Below are 23,843 nucleotides of genomic sequence, written 5' to 3' on the forward strand. Positions count from 1 at the left end.
AAGATTTCTATGGAAAAAATAGGAGTGGAAAGGGTGCAGGTTGCCCTCTTATCCCTTTTGACTCAAAAACAGAGCTCAAGAATTTCCCATTTCGAATTGAATCTGGACATTCTGAAGTTCATACAACCACCCCTTATATAAAGTAATTCCGGAAAGAAAATTATACTGATACATCGAAGTCTTGTGGCTCTCTACTATTGGCAACACTAGAACATTGGTTCTGATAACATTTTCAACTCTGACATTGATTCCCGTTCCCCTGATTGTCCAAGATATAGGTCTAAATAATATTTTTGCATTGAATTCATTGCTCGATGTAAAATTGAGCCCATAATGAAATATTCGATGCTCAAGGTGCATACGAAGCCCATTAAAAATAACCAATTCATAGATCAATAACTTGCACATTTCTCATCAGATTTTTTTAATGTTCTTTTTTCAATTTTGGGTCAAGAAGAATTAATTTAAATAACACATATATGACTGATAAAGGGATGTTTGCAAGAAAAGAGCTGTTTTTTTTATTGCCATGATAAATTACAGAATTATCCTGTAATCGTTAGATGAAATTTTTATGTCGAATAAATTCTGACATATGGCCTTGTTATAATTACTTCCATTATAACAAGTTTCTTATTGTTTACTTTTTTATCAGAGCATTTGGTATGTTTGGCATGGATACAATATAATGCAAGACAGAACAGGATTGTTCAAAGAAAATATTTGCTTTATTAGATGATGGTGATGCGCCGAAGGGCTCTGAGGTCCCAATCAAAATCCATTTTCATTATGTTACTGTTTAGCACCAAACTAGGACCATCTACCTAGGAAATCAAACATCTGCTCAGAAACTATTGAATAAAAACTATCAAAAACATTACGTAGTAGAGTTTACATTTGAACACATAGAATGGAGTTTTCGTAATTTTTTTTTGTAATATTTTACTGTTGCCGACTGATGCCTCGCTATTCCGGAAACTATCCAAATACGAAAAATCCCTTCTTTTTTTCAACGGACAAAGCGCAACTAACTACTGCAATGAAACGCAAAAATATGCATTTACGATCAAGATTTCACTAGAACAGTAGTTCTTAAACTCTAGCACGTGTAATCCTATGGGGTAAACAATTTTCTTTTTTTTTGGGGGGGGGGGCACATGACCGGCCAACAAAAGAGTAAAACAACCCTTTAATTCTAGGACTAGCAAAATAATCAGATTTGTCTTTCTGACTCTCAAGTCGTTTCAGTGGGGACACGTTGATGTGCGCGTGCCACTAAGGCTTAGTCATCAGAGTGGCTATGAAGGTCGGCTAGTCTCTCGCAGTGCTTCCACTTTCCCCGACTTTTCGAGGTTTTCCCTGAAAATCTAGAAAATCCCCGAAAAAATGACGTTCCCCGAATCCCCGAAAACTCCCCAAATTTCGTTTTTTTCCCTTGATCTAACTGAAAATAGAGTTAGTGAGAGGCTCACTGTTCGTTCCACAATTTTAATAAATACATTTTCGATGCATTTTAAATACATTTAAAGACATTTTCGAAAAATTGTTTGTAAAATTAGGCAAATTACTATGTGTTTATTTTTTTTATCTAGCTGGTATAGATGGGTCTCGGAACTTATGTTCAGTAATTATGCTAGTACCAAAATTCTTTTTATTTATTTTAAGTTTCTCTTTGTAAAACCCAATCTTACGCGTGGAGATGTTAAAGGTAATTGTCCGGGACAGATTTTTAACGGCATTGAATTGTCTAGACGATTAAGTATAATCAATTAAATTAAGTAATCAAGTAAAATTAAGTAAATCATGTATACTGTTTAGGTTTTCTTTTCGGTTCAGTGTGAGAGCGTCATCTTCTTTCAAGAAGGTAATGTTCTTCCCTCCATATTGACCCAGATTTCCTAGCTTCATTCAACTCCATGTTTTCAGAGAAAAATCCCAAGGAGATTTATTTTGCTCATTGGCGATCTTTGGCCATGTAGAAAACAGTAAAAACTCTGCCTTAATTAAGTGACACATTGGGAAAGGCAATTTATACATTTTTGTAGATAGGAGCTTGAAACTTCTACAATAAGGTTCTCTGATACGCTGAATCTGATGGTGTGGTTTTCGTTAAGATTGTATGACTTTTAAGGGGTGTTTCCTCCTATTTTCTTATATGAGGCAAATTTTCTCAGGCTCGTAACTTTTGATGGATATAACTTATCTTGATGAAACTTATATATTTAAAATCAGCATTAAAATGCAATTCTTTGATGTAACTATTGGTATCAAAATTCCATTTTTTAGAGTTTGGGTTACTATTGAGCCGGGTCGCTCCTTACTACAGTTCGTTACCACGAACTGTTTGATATCGGATTTAAGATCAGTTCAGTTACCCTTTCAGCGTTACATGAAAGGCGTATCTTTATTTTAGTCGTTACTTTTCATGTTTTGCTTTTATTCTTCTTGCTCTCCACCGAGGATGTTCTGCAATAAGTGTAGGTCTTGGTTGAAATGTTTGCAATTTTTTTTTCACTGGATGGAACTATCCTCGTTTGTTTTTATGTATTACCATTTCTAATCTTGCCATGCTTAACCAGTGTGGTGTCCATCAGTGATCTATTTATTTGTATTTGCTTTAACAACCAAAGGTTCATGTTTTTGAAAGGTCATCGGTTGCAATTTCGACTTGCTGAATTAATAATGGTCTAAAATGCTGCCAAGCAGTTGAAACACTTCTAAAATGTTGAGGGGCTAGCAACCCCCTTCGAATATAGGGAATTATCTATTTGTTTTAATTTTGATGTCATTTTACTTTTATTTTAAAAGCAACTGTATTTTCTAATACCATAAAAAAGCTGAAGTTGAAGATTAAAACAGTTTATTTTGGGCACACTTTTAATATAAATAGCAGTTGATATGAATAATAAAGACCTCTGGAGCATTAACGAAAATCCAAAAACGTTTGTGATGGCTGGTTATGATGGAATACTAGTAGCCTCGTAGTGGAGTTATCACTGCTCTTGCCATACCCCTTTGCCCCCTTAAAAATAGAGTTTGTATCACATTCTCATAATTTTATTCGAGAGGAAAACTAAGGAGTTTTTGCTTCCGGTGGAACAAGTTACTTAGTGACAAGTTCATAGCTGTAACTTGCGCCAAAAGGACAGGACACAGTACTTGTCGGATTCAGTACTTGACCGGTTAATCCTAATGAGACATCACAAAACACGATGATAAAACAATAATTTAGAAAACAATATAGCAACCAAACTTAACTCAACCTAACGCAACCTAACCTAAGCCTACCTAACCCCTAACCACCTCTATATATTAAATAACTAGCTGTTGGGGTGGCGCTTCGCGCCACCCCAACACCTAGTTGGTGGGGGCGCTTCGCGCCCCCCCCCAAGCCCCCCCGCGCGCGTAAGTCGTTACGCGCCATATTAGTTACGCGCCATTGTAGTTGTGTCCCTATGTCCCACCTGTGAATATAGATATATATATATATATATATATATATATATATATATATATATATATATATATATATATATATATATATATATGTTTTTAACTACGTAAAACTTGCGAATATACAACATTCTTTGCTGTCCCATTGTCTGTGCATATAAATAGATTGTCAGGTTTACCGACTCTTGAACATGCAACATATAATGGTCCATGGGAAAACAATCCGTATTCAGATCTATACCTCATGATTCTAATGATTGCCCTTGAGCTTTGTTGATGGTGATTGCTAATCGACCATTCCCTGAGTCGCCATCGTCATTTATATATCCCCCTGTGCACCCTGGCGTCCCCTTTGTAGTTATGTCCCTGTGTCCCGGTCGTCATTTATATTCCCTGTGTCCCGGTCGTCATTTGTGTCCCGGTGTTCCAGTCTGTGATTTCTCTTTGAGTGTCTCGGGCGTCATTTATATTCCTTGTGTCCCGGTGTCCCGGTCGTCATTTATATCCCCCTGTGCCCCCCGGCGTCCCCATTGTAGTTGTGTCCCTGTGTCCCGGTCGTCATTTATATTCCCTGTGTCCCGGTCGTCATTTGTATCCCGGTGTCCCGGTCTGTATATACATTCGTTTTTTAGTTTTGTTTTTCTCCTTTATTTTTTTCCTTTTTTCTTTTTTTTCTTTTTTAGTTTATTTAGATTTTTAGATTTTTTAGTTTTTTTATTAGTTTTTAGTTTTTTTGTAGTTTTTACCATTTTTTTAGTTTTTTTAGTTTTTTTTTTTACTTATGTCCTGGTCGTCATTTATACTCCCTGTGTCCCGGTCGTCATTTGTGTCTCGGTGCTTTGTTGATTGCTAATTTATATTATATTTATATTTATATTTTTTATATTTATTAATATTTTTTTAGTTTTCTTTTTCTCTTATTTTTCAGTTTTTTCCTTTTTTTAGTTTTTTCTTTTTTAGTTTTTAGTTTTTTTTTTGTTTTTTACCTTTTTTTAGTTTTTTTAGTTTTTTTAGTTTTTTAGCTTTTTTAGTTTTTTTATTAGTTTTTAGTTTTTTTTTAGTTTTTGCCTTTTTTTAGTTTTTTCAGTTTTTTTTTAGTTTTTAGTTTTTTACCTTTTTTTAGTTTTTTTTAGTTTTTTAGCTTTTTTAGTTTTTTTTCTTTTTAGTTTTTTTTGTAGTTTTTACCTTTTTTAGTTTTTTTTCTTCTTTTGTATTAGTGTGAAATAATTCAGACGTCATATGCGGACAAACACGACGTCACTCGACAGACAGACAGACAGACATAACCCACAAACAACTTATTTTTATATATATTTATTCATATTTTTTTAGTTTTCTTTTTCTCTTTTATTTTTCAGTTGTTTCCTTTTTTTTTAGTTTTTTTCTTTTTTAGTTTTTAGTTTTTTTTAGTTTTTTACCTTTTTTTAGTTTTTTTTTAGTTTTTTAGTTTTTTAGCTTTTTTAGTTTTTTTATTAGTTTTTATTTTTTTTGTAGTTTTTGCCTTTTTTTATTTTTTTCAGTTTTTTTTTAGTTATTAGATTTTTACCTTTTTTTAGTTTTTTTTAGTTTTTTAGCTTTTTTAGTTTTTTTTTCTTTTTAGTTTTTTTTGTAGTTTTTACCTTTTTTAGTTTTTTTCTTCTTTTGTATTAGTGTGAAATAATTCAGACGTCATATGCGAACAAACATGACGTCACCTGATCCACAGATCCACAGATCCACACACAGACAACTTATTTTTATATATATAGATTAGTTATAATATTGCTAAATCGGTACTTATCAGTTATAGTGACAACACTTAAGTTCTTCATATAAGTAGAATCGGTTTTTCTGACCATGTATGAAATATATGAGATTGGTAGAGAACAGTGTCTGCCCATGGATGTTGAAATGAAAATTTGGTTAGATTAGGTTAGGCCAGATTAGATTCCATAATTTGTTACTAATTTTGCTACTTTATATCTAAAAATGTATAGCATTATATTTTCATCATATTTTGGTATATTTCACTAGGATTGAAAGTCAGAAAAGCTGGTTCTACTCAGATGAAGAACTTGAGTGTTGTCGCTAAAACAAGTTAGTATCGATAAATAATAGCATTTCTCACTCAAAATAATCAAATCATAATCAGTTCCAGACAAGAGAATTTGTTATTGTCGGATGTTACACTGCGTAATTCTTGAAAGTGTTTCCATTAACCGACAAGTACCCAAGGCACTTATATGATTGAAGTATGGTAAAATCGTCATTCTATGCTGGAACGTTAAAACCCTAGGACTGCAGAAAAATAGCGTACCAAAAAAACTTACACTGAGAGTATAGCTCTTAAAGTAACAAAGACATCAAAATAAAGTATTTTTTTGTCCCTGCACCAATTTTATGTCTGTTCATACCTAAAAACCGCAATTTTCTAAGTTTCCTTTGATTGTTTCAAAATATGACGTTTTTGAAACGTCGTAAGCATTGCCATGTTGCAGTGTGAAAATACATGAGTAAAATTAATTAGTTCATTTTTGACAATGCTAAAAATTCAAACATTAACAACCTGTTAATTCCAAAAAGAAATAAATCTCTGAAGAAAGGTGCTTTTTATTAAGCTGTCGGGTGCACTGAGCTGCTCAACTGATTTTTTTTTTTTTTTTACCAGTAGCCTATCTCTTTTTAAGTTTGGTGTCGACTACAACCATAAGCCACGAACATGCATACGGAGATTGCTTTCATTAAAAATTGAATTCCTAACATTTCCTAACTTATTGAGATAATATACTGTTGTGCAAATTTTCACTTAACCATTTCAAACAATCTTATTTCATTCTCACTGTCCTTGGTACCTTACTTTTTTTGCAGGGACAGTGTTCTGTTTGAGAACTTGTTTGAGAGAAACAAAAACAAACTAGTACGGGCAGTTCAATAACATGGCTTCCATTTGGAATATGGTAAATATAATTTTACCAGGTATTCTTTGAGCTGGATATATGGATTATTTGTTATTTTTTATTAGGGCCATTCTCTCTGCCTAGAATAAAGTACACAAACCCTTGAGTCTGCATAGATGGGACCAGTGCAGCGAATGTGAGTGTTTTATTTATATTTTATATGATAGATTTTCATGAGTTTTATAGTGTTTAATAATACTTAAATTACTTACTAATATTATTTCCAAAATATATTAGTTATAACGAATTAGGTTCGTTTTTTAAGCAAAGGACAGGTATGTTTACTCCTTGGATTTGGGCTTAAAAGTGCCATAAATTTGTTCAGTACAACAAACACTTTAAAAGAAAAAATGACAAAATTAAAAATGAAAAAAGACGATCTTGTTAAATAATCATAGAAGAAAAACATATTTTTCTTGCTTTTGTTCTTCTGCTCAAATCTCACCTGTCACTTTAACGGTCATTTATCTCGGTTTCTCATCAAGTAAAAGGTAAAAAGTAAAAAAGATTCCTGCGAAAAAATTAGCAAACCCCACCTTCTTGGGCATCTCGAACGGGTCGTGCGTGAGCGAATTGTTGATCAGTTAATTTTGTTTACCGTCAGTAATTTATATTCAGTTGTAGGTGTGAGTGTGAAGCGTCATGCTCAATATTGGGGAATTTAGGTAACGCCACTTCTCTACGCACAAGAATCTTTCAGTTTTCTTAGCGGAGACAGAAGTGAGAAAAAGAAGAAGGATGGTCCCTATGCCGGTAAGATAAAATGAACGCTGCCGTTCAAGATCAAAACAGTGGATCAGCAACAGTGGTGCATGAAAAACTTTAGTTCTACACTGGTTAAATTAAATTTGATTCCTTTCCCTCCTGCTGGCCTAGGTGATAGTCATGTGACATTGGAATCTTAAATGGACGTGCTACACCCCTGCATTTGTAAAGACTAAGATTCACACCTCATCCAGGAGCAATAATTTAAAATTTGAAACTAAAGATGGGTTCAGTCCTTCCAAGTAGTATACAATCCCCCCAAAATGGTTCTTATTTGAAGTTGGAAAATCAAATAACAGCCAAACCAAAAGAAATAAGTGTTTCTTATAACAATATTCAAGAAATATTTCTCAATATTTTGGGAGCCAAGCCGGGTCCAATTTTTTTTTCTTGTTTTTGCGCAACTATGTGTCTGGGGAAGATCATAATCATTGCCTCAAAGCAAATCTACAATAATTGAATGAAAAATAAAGTACAGTATCAGTCACAAAGTTTTGGTGTTTGACAGTAAAGTAAAAAAAAAAAAAAAACACAAAAAAAACAATACTAAATAAATTTTCCTTAACTGGCATTAATACTAAAAATTAGATTTGGCTCATAAAAATGGGAATTTCAAACTTTATTGCAAGGTTAAGCATATTGTACTGTTAAGCAGTCTAGGTATTTGCTAAAAAAGACAGGAATGACAGAAAAGACAGGAATAGCCAATATTAGGAATGTGAGTAGCTAATTACATATGCATACTACTAAGTACATACTCGTACACTAAAAAAAGTATAAAATTTTCAGGCTCACATTTAATGTTCATTACATTGATATTGCTCAAATTTGCAATATTTACTTTTTGCCTTTAACCAACCTTAATAAAGATCAGCAATGGAGCTTGAAGGGAGAGGTACAATCCACTTTAGAAATTTTCCGCCTAACCTTTTTACAATTTTTATGCGCATGCCCTAGTGGTAGGCAAAATGCACTGGTAGACTTCCCACAGGAAATTCCCCCCGTGTAAATTCCCTTCGGAAAATTTAACCGAGGAAAATTTCCCCTGGAAAATTCCCTAGTGGAAAAATTCTCCCTTGGAAAATTCCCCCATATTCAAAAATAAGCTTCCGAAAAAGAAATTGTGACAAATAAAAATAATGATGAAAAGAAGGAATTCTAGAACATTCCAAATGTATTCCAAGTTATAGACAAAATGTATGTGACAAATTATGATAAATGAAAATAATGATGAAAAGAAAGAATTTTAGGACATTCGACATGTATTCCAAAATATTGGCAGAATATATGTAGCAGAATATTCTTTAGTCTTTATTTTTACATTTTGGGGTCTAAGTTATTAGAGCAGGTTAAGATAGAGTTAAATAAAATAATATGAACATATGAAATTAATGGGAGGTGTAGATAACAAGCTGAGATTAAGAAGTACGAGAAATTACTTCCCGTGGCTTTGATCTGGCACCGACAAGAGGCGTCACTATTATAAAAGTGTTTTAGGGGAATGAGTTTTACCCACTGATTAGGCCGACAATTTACTGATTATTAAGATTACTTCATTTTTTGCTCTTTGACAACTGGGACTGATCTTCTTTCATTGATTTTACGTTATATAACTCCATCAACCCCTTTTCCTGAAAAAAAATTAGCTTTCAGAACGAACCTAACTTACTTGATTTATATTCCATCCTGCCTTTGTGGCTATATTGGGGCTTCTTCTCTTCTCACTAGTTTTTGACTATGGCGACGGTGTTTTATTATTTCTGGTGCTACATGCAGGAGTTGGGGGAGGTTCCAACCCTTGAAGCTGTCATAACATCTCTTACGGGGTCTTCCACGTGGTCGGGTGCCATGTATCCATCCTTCGAACCTGATTTTTGGGAGTTGATTTGATGACACTCGTTCGATATGACCAGGCCAGCGGAGTTGCTGACATCTAGTTTGGTCCGTGATTGTGTTGAGCGGTGGAGGAGTTTACGGAGGTCTTCATTGGATATTTGGTGAATGTAGGTGATCCCTGATATGCTACCGATACATTTTGTTTCAAATGCAGAGATTCGACGTTTATCATTAGCTTTAATTAACCAGGTTTCACTAGTATACATACCAATGGACATTATGAGAGAGTTAAAGAGTCAGTCCTTGAATGATTTTAATAGTAATTTACTTTTCTAAATTAATGATAGGCTCTTGAAGCTTCTGATTTTAAGGCCCTGTCTACACCTGATTGATTTTGAGCAATCGTTGTTAGAGGTTAAAATACTGCCGAGATAGAGGAAAGATTCGTTATTTTGAATTTACTCTCCTTTTACGGTATGGCTCTGGATCCAGAGTCTCTAGATACTTACATGACTTACTTCTTTCCTGTGTTGACAACCCTCCCAAGGGCTTCAGCTGCTGCCACTATCTCGTTTGTGTCTATCTCGTTTTTTCAGGAAGTTTTCATGACTATTAATTTTTACAATGTCGTCTGCGCTTGCTAATTTGTCGACAAGTTTCCTTCCAATGTACGCGCCGTCTCTGGTTTTAGCAAATTATAAAGCTGCATTTAGAAACAGATGAGGGGATAGTAGCCAGCCCTGGAGGCAACTCTTCTGTCAATCCCTCAGGCGTCTGAACCTGGATACAGAAATTCAAATACATATCTTTGATTAAGGTTACCATGTTTTAGGGGATTCCATAATGCAGAAGTATGTGTCAAAGCCCGTTGTGCCATATTGAATTGAAAGCCTGTTTAACGTCAATAAAAAGTAAAAGGATCTCTTTCGCAATTTTTATATATTTCTCCAAAAGTTGCCGGGTGGAAGATATATGATCTATATTAGATCGATCTTTTCGGAAGCTGATATTCCTTTAAAGTGAGGTCTGTCAAAAATTTTAGTTTGTCAAGTAGGAATTTCGTGAGGATCTTCACGGGTTGGCTTATCATGCTAATTGATCTGTAGTTTTACATTCGCCTTTTTCAACCTTTTTGTAAAGGGGGACAATCATGACTTTCGTCCGGGATCCAGGGAAGTAGCCCGTTTCCCAGATACCTATTGTGACTTTATGATAGATGTTTACTAGTTCTTCTGGGCCTGCCTTAAGTAGCCCTGACTGTATACTATCTGGACAGGAGCTTCATTTGTTTTCAGGAATTGTATAGCTGCAACAACCTCTTCTCTTAACGGTGGTAGACTTGGGGCTCAGTTTCTTGCAAAATTGTTCCTTCCAGCGTTCCCGCCTCTCCTCAGACTCTGTGATAAGTTTTCCATGTTTGTATAACAGGGTTGTTGCTGCCGCAGGTTTCTTTTCCGACAGATCCCGTACTTTTTTGTACTTGTAGTGGCAGTCATCTTTTTTGAAGGCGTCTTCACATTCATGGTACTTGCTCTTGACGTATTAGCGCAGAACCTGCCATATTTTTTCTCTGCAAGACGTTTTAGCCTCTTGTATTCATCCTGGATTTTTCCATCCTGTTTGTTAGCGCTATTACGTTTTCCAGAAACGATGTCGATGATTTTGGGTTTGATCCACGGTTTATCAGAACGAATCTATACTTCTAAGCTTTAATAGACCATTTCTCTGATGATTAAGGCGCAGACGGTCCATTTCCTCTGAGGTTGGGACTCCCGTGAGTTGGATGCTTGAAAGCTTATTCGAGAGAACGGTTTTATGCTTGTTTCTTGTTTTGATGTTTCTCAGCAAATGAACACGGTACCTCTAGTAGCTTTTCTTGGGTGATTAGGGCTTTCGGAGATGCAAACAAAGTTCAGACATGACTAGAATATTGTCTGAGTCAAAATCACTACTGGCTGAAGATCAGTATTGACGACTTCCAGCGCTTGCCGACCAGTATGAGGTCAATCATAGTTGAGGTTCGACCATCTGGAGATCTCCATGTAACTTTTCTGTGTTCTCTATGTCGAAACATTGTGTTGGTAATTAAAAGCTCGTTATAACGACAGAAATCTATGAGCATTTCCCCCTAAGGTTTTGTTGGTCATGTTCGAACTTGCCCATTACGTCTTCGGAACCAGCATTTGATTGTCCGACGATGTTGCTAGAGTCCCCAATCACGAACAGAACATCCTTCTTAGGCACCTGGTCTATGGTGTTGGAGTTGGGTAAATACTGGCCTCTTTTCTGAATCGAGTGTCGTCAAGTCGGATAAATAGTTGTGGGTTGCCCCGGACGCGGTAATTTCAACTTTATCATTATCATCATAAGTATTATCATTATTTTTACTATTCGTATCTTTAGATATAAGACCGTCGGCTGTCCCGGACGTGGTAGCATAAGTTTTTATTATATTTTTTGCCATTTTATAGCTATATAAAAGAGAAGAAGTTTCGTGGCTGTTTTGTCAGGATAGCGGTATGCCATTTCTCTCAACCCTTAGTATAGACCATTGTTCGGGGTTCTGGATCATCTGCCCTTCACAGTTGTCTCTCTAAGAGGGAATCCTCCCTTTCAGAGGTCTACAGCACCGAAAAACTTAACCCATGTTTGGGGGAAGATTTTTAATCTCCGGGAGCTATCACGCCGGTGGTCCCTATGTGGCGTATGTCTTAGGGGCCTTTCTCCTCTTACGCCTGTATTTATGACCCCCGGGATAAGGTGTCCTAGTTTCAATTATGGACCCCCAGGAACTAGGTCCCCCTTGGTCCCCGCCTCCTATGGAGGTGCGCAAGGGTGCCAATAGAAAGTTTTCCAAGAGGAGGGGGCATTTAATCTTAAAATAAAATCAAACTCAAACCAAAATTACAGAAAGATTTATTACTTTGGTAGATTATAACAGATGTAGACCTGTCTTTATGCAGTTTCCTACGCCTTAGAATAGTTTACAGAAGGAGTAGAAACGCTCAAGAATCATCCTGCCTGTATAGATACCAAGTTTTAATTTTATAAAGGTCATACAAAATGTACCTGTTTCATAACAGGACAATTCTCCCCATCGAACTTAAATCCTTATGTATTCACAGATTAAAAAAAAATAGAATAGTGAAAGGAAAACAAAATTTAAACTTAATTATCCATCTGTCAGATTGATCCTCTTTCTGTGTATTACCCTATTCAACTAAATAAAATGAACAGGTTCAGAAAAGAGAATCTTATCAAATAGTTGGTGATAAGAAACTGAAAGTAAAAAGTGACTTGGGCAAATATTCACCTAAACTAAAAACGACATTCTGATGACAGTTACTAAACCGGCAGCATTGGCAATTATTACTTACTTACTTAGATCTTCCTACGCCTAGGGACGGTTGACCTCCAACTTGACCGATCTCGTGCCAAAGACCAAAGTTCATTCAAAGTGGCTCGGACACTCTTTGCTTCTTTCTCCAGGGATCTACCAAGTGTGCTGCGTAGTCTTCCACTCCCTCGAATGCCGGGTGGGGTCCGACACCATAAATCGTGTGGGAGGCGTCCTTCACTCATGCGGGTCTTTCTCCAGTGCGGGTCTATGCCCCCAATACTTACATCTTCTCATTCTGATCTCGTCGGTCACCAGTGGTTGTTAGGTATCAGCCCTAATCTGGGCATTTGTTACTCTATCGGTCCAACGTACCGCAAGGATTCTACACAGTCAATTATTCTCGAAGCTAAGTTGTCTTTTCTCAGCATTCTTTGAAAGGCTCCAGGACTTGCATCCATATAAACCAAAAATCTGATTTAAAAAAAAGGGGAAACACCCTCAAAAAGTAAGCGATATTATTGAAAATCCTTCTATTAGAAACATCATATTAGACAACCTTACCGTAGAGGTTTCAAGCTCCTATCTTCATAATGCGGAATTTTTTTTTCAGAAGAAACATCATCGATGTATTTTATTTGTTTTTTCCCATGAGTGATTGCATGAAACCGAAGGTCCAAGATAATTGTGAGGGAGCTCATTCAAACGTAAATTTAAACTCTTTTTAAGTGACCATATAGATTGGGTTAGGGCAAAGTTTTATTTTCTACCATTTTAGGGCACCAAGCTATGACTTTACCCCAAAGAGGGCGAATATTTAAAATTTTGATAAGCTGATTGATTTAAAAGTATCATAAATATACAATGTTTGGGTGGGGAGAGGAGGGTTATTTTTTTGCTGGGAGGATTTTGCGTGGAGAGAAAATTTCCTTGAAGAGGCAAGTTTCCAGGGGGTGAACTTTTCACGGTAAACTTTACACTGGGAGAATTTGCCAGAATTCCTTTACAAAATTTATTTATGTAGCTTTCTTTCTCTTTACCGATTCGATTTTACGGGTGAAGATGCCAAAGGTAATTGTCCGGGGTAAATTTTCGCCAGGCTTGAATTTTCCAGAGGATATTTCTGTGGCGAGGGAGATTTTTCCGTGGAAGAAAAGCCAGGTATCCTGGTGATATTTAAAAAAAACGACCAGAAATAAAATTTAAAAACAAGTTTATTCAACTGAAAGTAAGGAGGAACATTAAAACTTGAAACGAACAGAAATGGGGTTACCCCCTCCTCAACATCTCGATCTTTGCGCTGAAAATTAAATTTTGTTCCAATTCTTTAAAAATGACTCCTGAAACTCAAGGTTTGTTTAATTAGAACAATAAGTAACTTATATAAAGTACCGAAAAACTGTAGCGTGAAGAGCGAAGTGTTGACTGGGGGGGGGGACCCACTCTCTATATACGGAGTAATTTCTGTTCGTTTTATGTTTCAATGTCGCTCCTTACTTTCAGTTAAAAAAAACTATTTTTTTTTAATTTAATAAACATAAATATAACATGTACTTTTATAACATCTTTATGATATGAAGAACGTAGCTGAATACTCCCATTTGAATATGCATGGCTGTTAGGGTAACATTTCTTAGGCTTAAATGTAGAAAAAAAAATGACCAACATGATTTTAACCTCAAATACTGGTGAATTTAATTTATTTTTTTTTTTTATTTTTTACAAAATGGATGTCCAAAATCATGCACTGCCTAATTGCTGAGATATTACCCTAAAAGATATAAACTAGACAGTTAATTAAATTGACGAAACTCTAGATGAAGGGGAATTATTTTTTTAAGCCAAGAAGTATTAGAATCATTGAAAAATTTTCATTAAAAGCTGGAAGCGATGCTTAAAAAGAAATGCTCAACTGGTCTTGCAGCTATAGGGCAACTCTAAAACGCCAACTTTACCCTGTATTTCCTAGGGAATACCTTTTTTTTTTACCAATTTTACCTTATTTTACCAATTTTATAATATTTTACCAATTTTATTACCGAGTTTTTACTTTAAGGTAATTTTAAAAAACTAATTCGAGGGCAGCCAGCCCCTTCACTTATCTTTTCCACAAACACATTCAATCAAAATTTTGAGATAGCTACTTTGTTCAGCGTAGTTGAAGGGTCCAGAAATTATGTCTTTGAGAATGACAACCCCTCCGACAGCCCTCGGGACAGGGGCTGTAAATTAAACACTGGGGTTATATCAAAGTGATAAGAGGACAGGTATCCCCCCTCCACAAACACACACGTCTTATTTTCCCGTTGCATTTCTTAGAATTGCATCCAATAGAAATTTTGAGATAGCCATTTTACTCTAAATAGTCCAAAGATCATATAACACGGTTGAAACAAACCCCCAGAGGTCGGGTTCAAGGGTTGTAAGTTATTCCCCGGGGTATTTAAAGTGTCTATGGAATGGATGGTTGTATAAACTTTAGAGGGGGCTCATTTGGTTGAAAATCGGAAGTTCTAGTTGTCTTTTAAGTGTCAAAACTATGGAGGGGAACTAGCCCCCTCCCAACTATCCCGCTTTTCAACAAACACATCCAATTAAAACTGTGATCGAGCCATTTTGTTCAAAATAGTCCAAAGAACATTATATTGCCTCTAAGATTGACACAACCCCCTCAGGGCCCCTCAGGACTAGGGTTGCAAGATATGTTCTGGGGGCTGATACGGTTTTTATGAAATGGGACGTTGTATAAACTTCAAATGGGGCTCGTTTGATTTGAAATTGGAAGTTATAGTACCCCTTTTAGGAGTCAAAAGTGATTTGAAAGCCAACATCCCCCCCTACGCCCATCATTTCCCAAAACAAGACATATGAAGGTAAAGTTTTAGAAAATATTGATGGTAAACTCGAACTAGCAAAAGACTCTGTGCATTTAGATCGTCAAAAAAAGCGTGAAACTCTCAGAGAATGCTTAAAGGGGAGATCAATCAACCAAAAGACAATACGTGCAATTTTGATACTGCTATTACTATTGCTCGAGCTACTACTTCTATTACAATTACTTGTAACGTTAAGAACATTAACAATTTCAAGAAGTATATGAATATATAAGCTATCAAAAATACATATCGACCACGTCATAGCAATGGCTAGTTGTATTAAATTGAGTACTAGCACTTCTGTCGTGATTACTGTTCATACCTAAGGGTATGAAGGTGAAATTTTTAAATAATTTTTAAGGAAGGTAAACTGAATTACAACATCCCATCCGTATGCAAGTTGGCAAAAGGGCATATCAGCAGTATCTTAGGAACAGTTTTGTGTGTAAAATCAAAACTTACAAGGCCTGTTGTGGGGGTTGTTGAACTAACTAAAAGACAATATTTGTATCATATTACTACTGCTTCTATTCCTACAACACTACAAATATTATTAATATTGTTATTGCTACTACTACCACTAAGGCTAGGGCTACAACTATTAATTCTACTGCTACTGCTTCTACTGCTACTACTATAACTACCGGTGCTACTACTACTGCTACTAAAGCTAGGGTATTAAGGCAAAAATTTTGGGCAATAATGAAACTGCATCGAACTAAATCGAAACACACTATGCCCACATAGGTTGTCAAGAGGACGTATCAACAATGCTTAGAAAACGGTTGATGATATTAAGTAGAAACTTTCATCGTGTGTTAACGGGATGTTGAAGAAAACCAAAGCTGCTATATGCATACTGCTACTAATGCTACTATTGCTACTACACAAGCTAGAGGTATTAAGGTGAAGCTTTCAAGGAATTTTAGGTGGATGTAGAACTAAATCAAAACGAACAATGATCATGTAGATTGTTAAAAGGGTGAAAAAGCAATATCACAATAATAGCTTACATTTTTAAGTTAGACATTTCAGGGTAAGCTGTGGCAGATTTTGAACTAGCCAGAAGGCACTATGTGAACACTTTTAATGCTACTTCTACGGTTACTGTAAATAATAACGCTAAGTTTTAACACATTAAGTTGAATCTTCTCGGGAACGTTTTGGGGAAGTTTCAATTAAACGAAAAAACTATATGTATGCAGGTATTAAAAGGACATATATGCAATATCATAGGTAGTGCTGCTCTGTCATAGCTAGTAATATCATTTATATTTTAAAGGAGCTAATTTGATTGGAAATTGAAAGTTCTAGTGGCCTTTTTAAGAGTCAAAAGTGACTGGAGGGGAATCAGCCCTCTTCTTTTTCTTAAGATTTTAAATCTTAAATCTAGATTTTAAATCTAAGATTTTTAAGATTTCAGCCCTCTTCATTTTAAGACAGCCATTTTTCCAGCAGAGCTGAAAAAATAGTAGATAGTGGCTATATCTCTAGGGTTATTGGGTAGGTCAACCCCCCACAGTTTTGTAATTTGCCCATTATACTCAAAAAATAAATGTTAGATGAAATCAAAACGCACGGAGTAAAGGCTGGTTGCCAATCACACCAAAATCTCACTCTCAGCAGTGTCAAGAATGTCTGAGGGTATTAAGTTCAAACTTTCAGGGCTACTCCTGTCACTTCTTCTGCTCTTAAAATTTAACTAAATCAGAAGAGTGTAAGTTTATCCAGGCTAGATAAAAACATTGGGAAGGGTATTAAGTTTTATTTTTCAGAGGATCTAGAAGATGTATAGAATTTAAATAGACACTACTATTTGTGTCAAGATTTTCAAAAGAGTTTATGTTGTTGAAAGTTGTTAAAAAAGTTTCTTCAGCACAAAAATAGCAGGCTAAACTACAAATTCTTAAAAACAATTAAAAGATTTATACTCTTATTTTCTTTTTCCCTGAAAATGACCATGTCAATATAAAATGCACAGAAATTAATTTAAAAAACTGTTTCTACAAAATAAGTTTTTTCAGAGAAAAGTAAAGAACTCCCTTGAACCAAAAATGAGCAAAAATAGAATCAAATTATCTACCAAACATAAAACTACCACAAATAAGCATCAATAAATAAATGAACCCCAAAACAAACAGAAATTACAATAAGTAACAGAGTCAAACTGAAAACGAGCAGAAATTAACATGAGTAGGGCTACTCTACTATTATGCAACTCTTTTTATGGAGGTACGGTTTAAAAAAGGAGGTTTTATCTTATATCTACAAGTTTTTATGGTGCTTAGGGGTCATGGCTTACTCCAATATCTCGCGTGGCAGCGCTTGAGTCTTGTTTTAAGGATATCTTTGCTTTTTCCAAATTTTTAAGCTTTATCCAATGCGAATTTGAAATAAATCAATGTTCGTTTTTTTTTATTTTATCTAGCTTAATGCTTGTGTGTGCATTTACTCCTGGTACATTTAATTGTAATAAAACTTTTCTCGATAAGTAGTTCTAGTTGTAGTCCGTTTTTTCTTGAAAAGAATTGACCCTGTCGACAATTACAGCGTAGTTTCATAGATGCCATTGGGATCATGTAGGTAACAGGGGCACCTACTGTAGGTAACAGGGGTAACCAGGGCAATGTTGAGGACACCTTAAGTTCTATTAATTATAGGAAAAATATTATAGCTTAAATAGAGCTCAAATTAGCTTATGAAAGTCAAACTTGAAATGAATATAAAGTATCATAAATCAGAGTGTTATCAAAGGCCTTTCAGCCCCTCAGGAGGGTAGAGTGGCATTCATGCGTTACTGAAAACGAATGTTTTATATCGACAAATTTATATCGAAAAGGATGTTTTTTTTTTCTGTCTAGATGTTTAAGTTTTATAGTTTTTGCACGTGCATCAGTAATGAAATTTATGTTTAAAATAACAAAAATTTTTGTTCAAAAATCTTGAAACATAGCTAGTAAAAACAATAAAGAAAGAATATGAATGGGAAAAAGAAAGAATGGGAAAAATGTATAAAAGCTATGGGAAACTGAAAAATCGCGATAATGGGACATTTTTGGCAGATGAAGGGAGGTCAAACCTTGAGAGTCTCTAGTGTGCATGCTCAAAGCTTCAGATTAAGGTTCAAGGTTCTTTTATTATAACCAATATATACAAAATATTAGGTAACTCAAGGCTGAGAGTATAGCTCGAATGCAATTGAGCTACCTTTAAGAAACACTAAATATGCACAAAATTAAAAATAAAAACTTCTCTTAACCAATCTTGACAGAAATAAATAAAAAACAAATCCCGTGCCGTACGATGCCACTTCCATCCTCCGCGCACCATCCTGAGACACAATTAAATTTACAACTTAAAACCAAGTGAGTCATAAGACATCTGGAGGCCTCATGGGCGAACCCCAGAGACCAACCCAATACTAAAAAAAAAAAAAAAAAAAAATATAAATATAAATATCCCTAAAAATAAAAAAATAAAAAAAATAAAAAATCATATTATTTAGATTTATAACTTTCAATCAGCACTCTTTTCAACTTCCGTCTTATAGCATCTATGCTTATATTAAAATCAATCTCATTTTTCAAACTTTCCCAATGTAGAGGAATCAAATACCTCAGGCAAAAACGCGACCTCTCTGTAACTACCTTAGGAGTCCGCAGATTATATTTACCACGGGTTTCAACTTGTGAAGATGAAGGAGAAGAAATTAGACCCATCGATGCAAAATATCTGGGGAGCTTTTCTCGTTCAAGCTTAATCTGGTTCCACCAGCGGAACCAGCGGACACATTGTTCCGGAAGAAACCAGACATGGTGGAAGGAAGCTGCAAGATATGGTTGGACGTGGGTAACCCCCAATTTTTTGGCACTTCCTTTCGTTTTAAAAAGACCGATTAATTTTCTTTGGTTATTGACTCTTAAAACCAATTTGTTGAAGTTCGAATAAAAATTTCGTAAACTGAATAGACTTGAATTTTCATTTTTTATCATTTGGTTGTTATATCATTTTCTATCCTTATTTCACGAATATGACCATTATTAGCTATTTACTAATTTTATCATTTCAATCCTTTTTATTGTTTTTGAGTGGGATTTCCATTATTTTTATGGGCGTGAAATATATTAGCTATCTCGATTCACGAAAACAACAAAAGGGCAGTTAGGAAATTTAAGTCAAAATTAAACTGTAAAGTATAACAAAACCAAGTAAAGTATAGCAAGAAGTTTGTTGTTTAAAGACATATTAGATAAAAGCATGCAATAAATCTATATAAATCGAAAATATACAACTGTTTTATTGGCATTGCAGTGAGGTGTGCTTGAATGGGAAACGCAAAAAAGCAAGATTTAATGTTTTCATTTAAATCCATTCTTCGGCCAACATTTTTCGTTCAAGCATGGCATTGCTGAAAGTCCCGCCAGTAAAGCTATATAAATCCAGCTCTACGTATACCCAAGGGAGCTGGTGACTACTTTTCCTTTCAATGTTAGGATGGATATTGTGTATAACCTGAATTCCTGTACTTAGTGAAAAATCAAATCCAAACAACATCGTAGTTGAAGTCAATATCCTACTCAGTGAAGTGGCTTTTGCATATATTTGTAGCTAGGCTTCTATGCTTAGCCAGGTATCCACCAAGAGATTTATGCAAGGGGCTGTCCACTCTTCACCTCCTGGTTCACATCATGGAGTGTAACTTGTTCCATCACGCCTTCTCACGCTAGACCCATTTCACGCAATGGAGTGCACGCTTACGCCACGCGTAGGTTGGTGCGAGTTCTACTAACATCCCGAAATTGAAATCTGGCTGAATCAAATTACGATGAGTTATCTGGGGAGAGTCTAGATGCCTCAGTTAAAGATCGCGAGTGCTCTCAATGATGGCTCTTGGTCGTCATTTTTTTTCATCATATGTGTTTCAAACCTATGAGAATATATCCCGATATGCCTACCAAAAAAGCCCGTGCCATGGCGCAAGGCTGTTCAGACATCTGTGTTTAGGTATGAAAATATAGTTTGATATCCACGTGAAAGAAACTCCAATCTTGATAATCAGTACCTGCTTACATTTACAGTAAATGAAGCGAAAATTAATACTTTTCTAATTAATACCTTTCATGACATAAATTGGCGCAGTCACTATTGACCGGTGTTTTACATTGACACATTGAAGTTTTACCTCGAGTTATATCTACTGTTTTGACTTCATAAAGTAAGATTAAGGGTAGATTAGTTAACGTCCGTGGAGATGCTTTTCCCCTAATTAGTAATATACCCAAGCGAAAGCGAAGAACGTCTATGTCAATATTATTCATTCAGAAGAGTTTACATTTTTTAAGATGATACAAGGTGCGCCCTGTAGTCTTGTTATGATTTTTAGTTATTTATAGAACTAATCAGCTGATCAAGGAGGAGTTTCTCATTGGACGGGGGAAGGGGTAAAAAAAGCACAAAACTATAATTGTAGGAAATTATCAAATAAGAATTAACATTCAAAGATTCAAGGTCATTAGGGTTGGAGGCTTAGAAGTACCTTCTTGCTTCTTTCTTTTCGTTTAAAAGAAGGTATTACCACCTCAAAGGATTATACTTTTTTTTTACACTTGACAGCCAGAAACAATTGCTTGTTAACTGTATTATGAAGGTATCTGAAAATAAGTGAATGGTGATTTTGTTTGTCAACCGCGTTATAGCGAGCCCTTAACCGTGCCATCCAAGGTAGACGTAATTTGTGCATCTTATAATAGTTACATAATAGTGTATAGCACAGCTTATAATAGTGTACAAGTCAATTTTTATTAACACTGTAAGAAACTAATTAGCGTACAACTTATAAAAGAATATTCGAAAATGCTTCGAACATAAACAAGTGCACGTCGGCTGCGCAGACAATATTTTCACTTTCTGCATAATTTTTACCACTGTGATGTCTCCTCTGTCCCCTCTCATATGCACACCAGTGATTTTGGCTCCTTAATTTTACGACAAAAATATATCTAAGGTTCATCTATACCATCTATTGTGTGTGTTTTTTTTTTTTTTTGCTATGCATTCCTATACTATTAAACCATTTGGGCTGACACTTTTTATGACAATTCTCTCTGAATGGAGAAGACCAAGACCCATGCAGAGTAGAATGGAGGTGTTGGTGGAAGAGAATAAATTTAAATATCCTTCCCCTTAAATGACAATTTAATAGGATATATTGCATAGTTCGATAATGTTGTGATTATTAAGTCGCTTTATGCACAATAGGCTTCTGGGCGATCCTTGTGGAAAGCCACCGGAGAGGCTCAAGAAGAGGCTAGGGAGAATTTTGGAAATGGGAAGGGTTATTTAAGGGTAGAGTGATATCAGGAAGCACTAAAAAACTAAACATGTGGTATCAAAAATATGCATTAAAACCGTTGTAAAGATTACCGAGTAACGCCATGAAGTTTCACTTGTGGCCTCTACTTCACTAGTATAACATTAAATAATTGTATACGTTGATGATAAATTACAGAAGAAAGAAAAAAAAAAAAACAAAGTTGGTGTAAGCAAAGGTAAAAAAGAAAGAGGCAAAGAAAGAATCTGTGTTTGCCAAATGATAAAAATATACTGTGGCAAAGGGGTTATTTTATCTTTCTTATCGACCTGCTGGACAGTTTTTTTTTTCTAATGAAAGCCAAACTCAGTTTTACTTTCACTGAAAGTAAAATGGATAAAGTTCATTGACTGTCTTGGGGATCTTAAGCAATGTTTTATGAACACAAGATATCTAAATTATACTGTTGACTACATTAAAGGGTTGACTAAATAACCCATATTATTACTAACCCAAAGATCGGACTGTGACCTTCACAATCAGACCATGTTGGAATTAACAGCTGGATCAAAAATGTCTATCTTCCCGTTGAGGTAAAAAACAAGAAGCATCACTGTTGCCCGAGAGAGGGCTTTGGAGTTTGAACCCCTTGAGCCACTTGAGATGTTAACAGTTGTATGATATGAAAATAAAATACACAATTTTCTATTATACAATGACAACATGATAGCCCATTAATAGCTGTTCTCTCTGCCTTCCAAAATCAGGTGGACCCATAAGAATTTAGAAACCAGACAATGCCCTTCATCAGAAGAAATTCCAAGCTAATATTTTGAAAACCTATAAATTAAAATTGAGATCTTTTTTTAGCCCCTCTTCCCAAATAAAAACATCAAATCCAAAAACAGGTGCAAGTTGGCAACTTTATCCCCAACCATGAGAAAAAGAGCTAAGAGCTCATATGGCATTTGTGACGAGGTCGGAAGAGCCAAGAGCTAAGAGCTAATATGGTATGAGCTCTAGCATAATTCTAAGAATCAATAGATTGCTTTAAAAGGAAAATCAGAGGCTTGATGCCGGTGGGGATTTAAAATAAGAGCTCTAAGTCACGAGTTCCTTCTAAATATCAACATTCATTAGTTAAAAATACTTCAATTTTTCTAATTTTTCCTCTCCCTTCAGCCCCCCCCCTCCAGATGGTCGAATCGGGGAAAACTACTCAAATTGACTATCAAGTCAATTTGTACAGCTCTCTGACACACCTACCAATTTTCATCGTTCATATATATATATATATATATATATATATATATATATATATATATATATATATATATATATATATATATATATATATAAAGAAAACCACTACCTTTTAAAATTTCTGAAAGCCAAGTTCCAAGTAGCATTCGCTCCCCCTCCAAATAAATTTTCTGCTGGAGCTCATGGCCCACCTCTCCTTTTCCACCTTTGTGCCTTTAGGTATGGGAATGTAATATACTGTGCTACATAGAAAAATATTTTAATTAATCCCTACTCTCACCCTACCTCTTCCTGCAATTATCTGAGGGTTCAAGGAGAGTTGGTAGTTAAATCACTAAAATGGGCTCTTTTATGGCGCAATGACTAAGATAGCTAATACACAATTGCATATCACTAAAAGTAATTTCCTAAAAAAGAAAGTGAATCAACCTAGTTAAATCCAGTACTGCCACCGCGTGGGGTTACTTCCTCGGGAACCATACAATCTAGTTTTTTGATTCTGTTAAATTGGTTTGCTTCTAAGAATTTTAAATTGATTGCAAATTGGTCTTCTTTCGGGCAATTTCGTAGTTGGTGCCATAAAATGGCAGAAAACAAAATCCTTGATCTTTTTTCTGGAAAAACAGCAAAATTATACATTTTATAGATTTGAGCTTGAAACCTCCACAGTTAGGCTCTCTGTTATGATGAATCTAATAAAGCGATTTTCACTGAGATTGCCTACTTTTTTGGCCCTCTACCCCTCTTGTTTCGAAAATCAACTTATTTTCCCAGATTTGAAGCTATTGGTGGGTAAAAATAAACTACTTGAATTTTATACATTTTAAATCAGCATAGAAAACAAACTATGTTAAAGTGTTGAATGTCACTAAAATTCCGTTTTTAGTTTGATGAATATTGGCCCGAGTCGATCCATACTTGCAGTTTGTTAACACAAACTATTGGAGAAGATTCTCTTGTGATAAAAAATTTTAGTTTAAGATGTTCGTTTTATTCATTTGAGTTTGGGAAAAAAGAGGGTAAATTTAACAGCTGGATTGTAAGCTTATATTTTGTTTTCTTTCGCT

At 35.2% G+C, this 23,843-nt stretch overlaps 1 protein-coding gene across 6 annotated transcripts in view; it reads left to right on the top strand.

The window, feature by feature from the left end:
• The window catches only part of LOC136030919 (uncharacterized), a 112,473-nt gene that overhangs the window by 56,267 nt on the left and 32,363 nt on the right, over positions 1-23,843 (top strand). Inside the window, exon 1 of one of the 6 annotated variants that reach the window (XM_065710067.1) lies at positions 6,984-7,142. The exons of the other annotated variants lie outside the window; for them this stretch is intronic. Coding sequence (XP_065566139.1) covers positions 7,128-7,142 — 15 coding nt within the window. The 5' untranslated portion in view covers positions 6,984-7,127. Of the gene's footprint in view, positions 1-6,983; positions 7,143-23,843 lie in introns of those variants that run through there. 6 annotated transcript variants of the gene reach the window in all.

The sequence above is a fragment of the Artemia franciscana genome, chromosome 1, assembly GCF_032884065.1.
Source record: "Artemia franciscana chromosome 1, ASM3288406v1, whole genome shotgun sequence".
Classification (NCBI taxonomy): Eukaryota; Metazoa; Arthropoda; class Branchiopoda; order Anostraca; family Artemiidae; genus Artemia; species Artemia franciscana.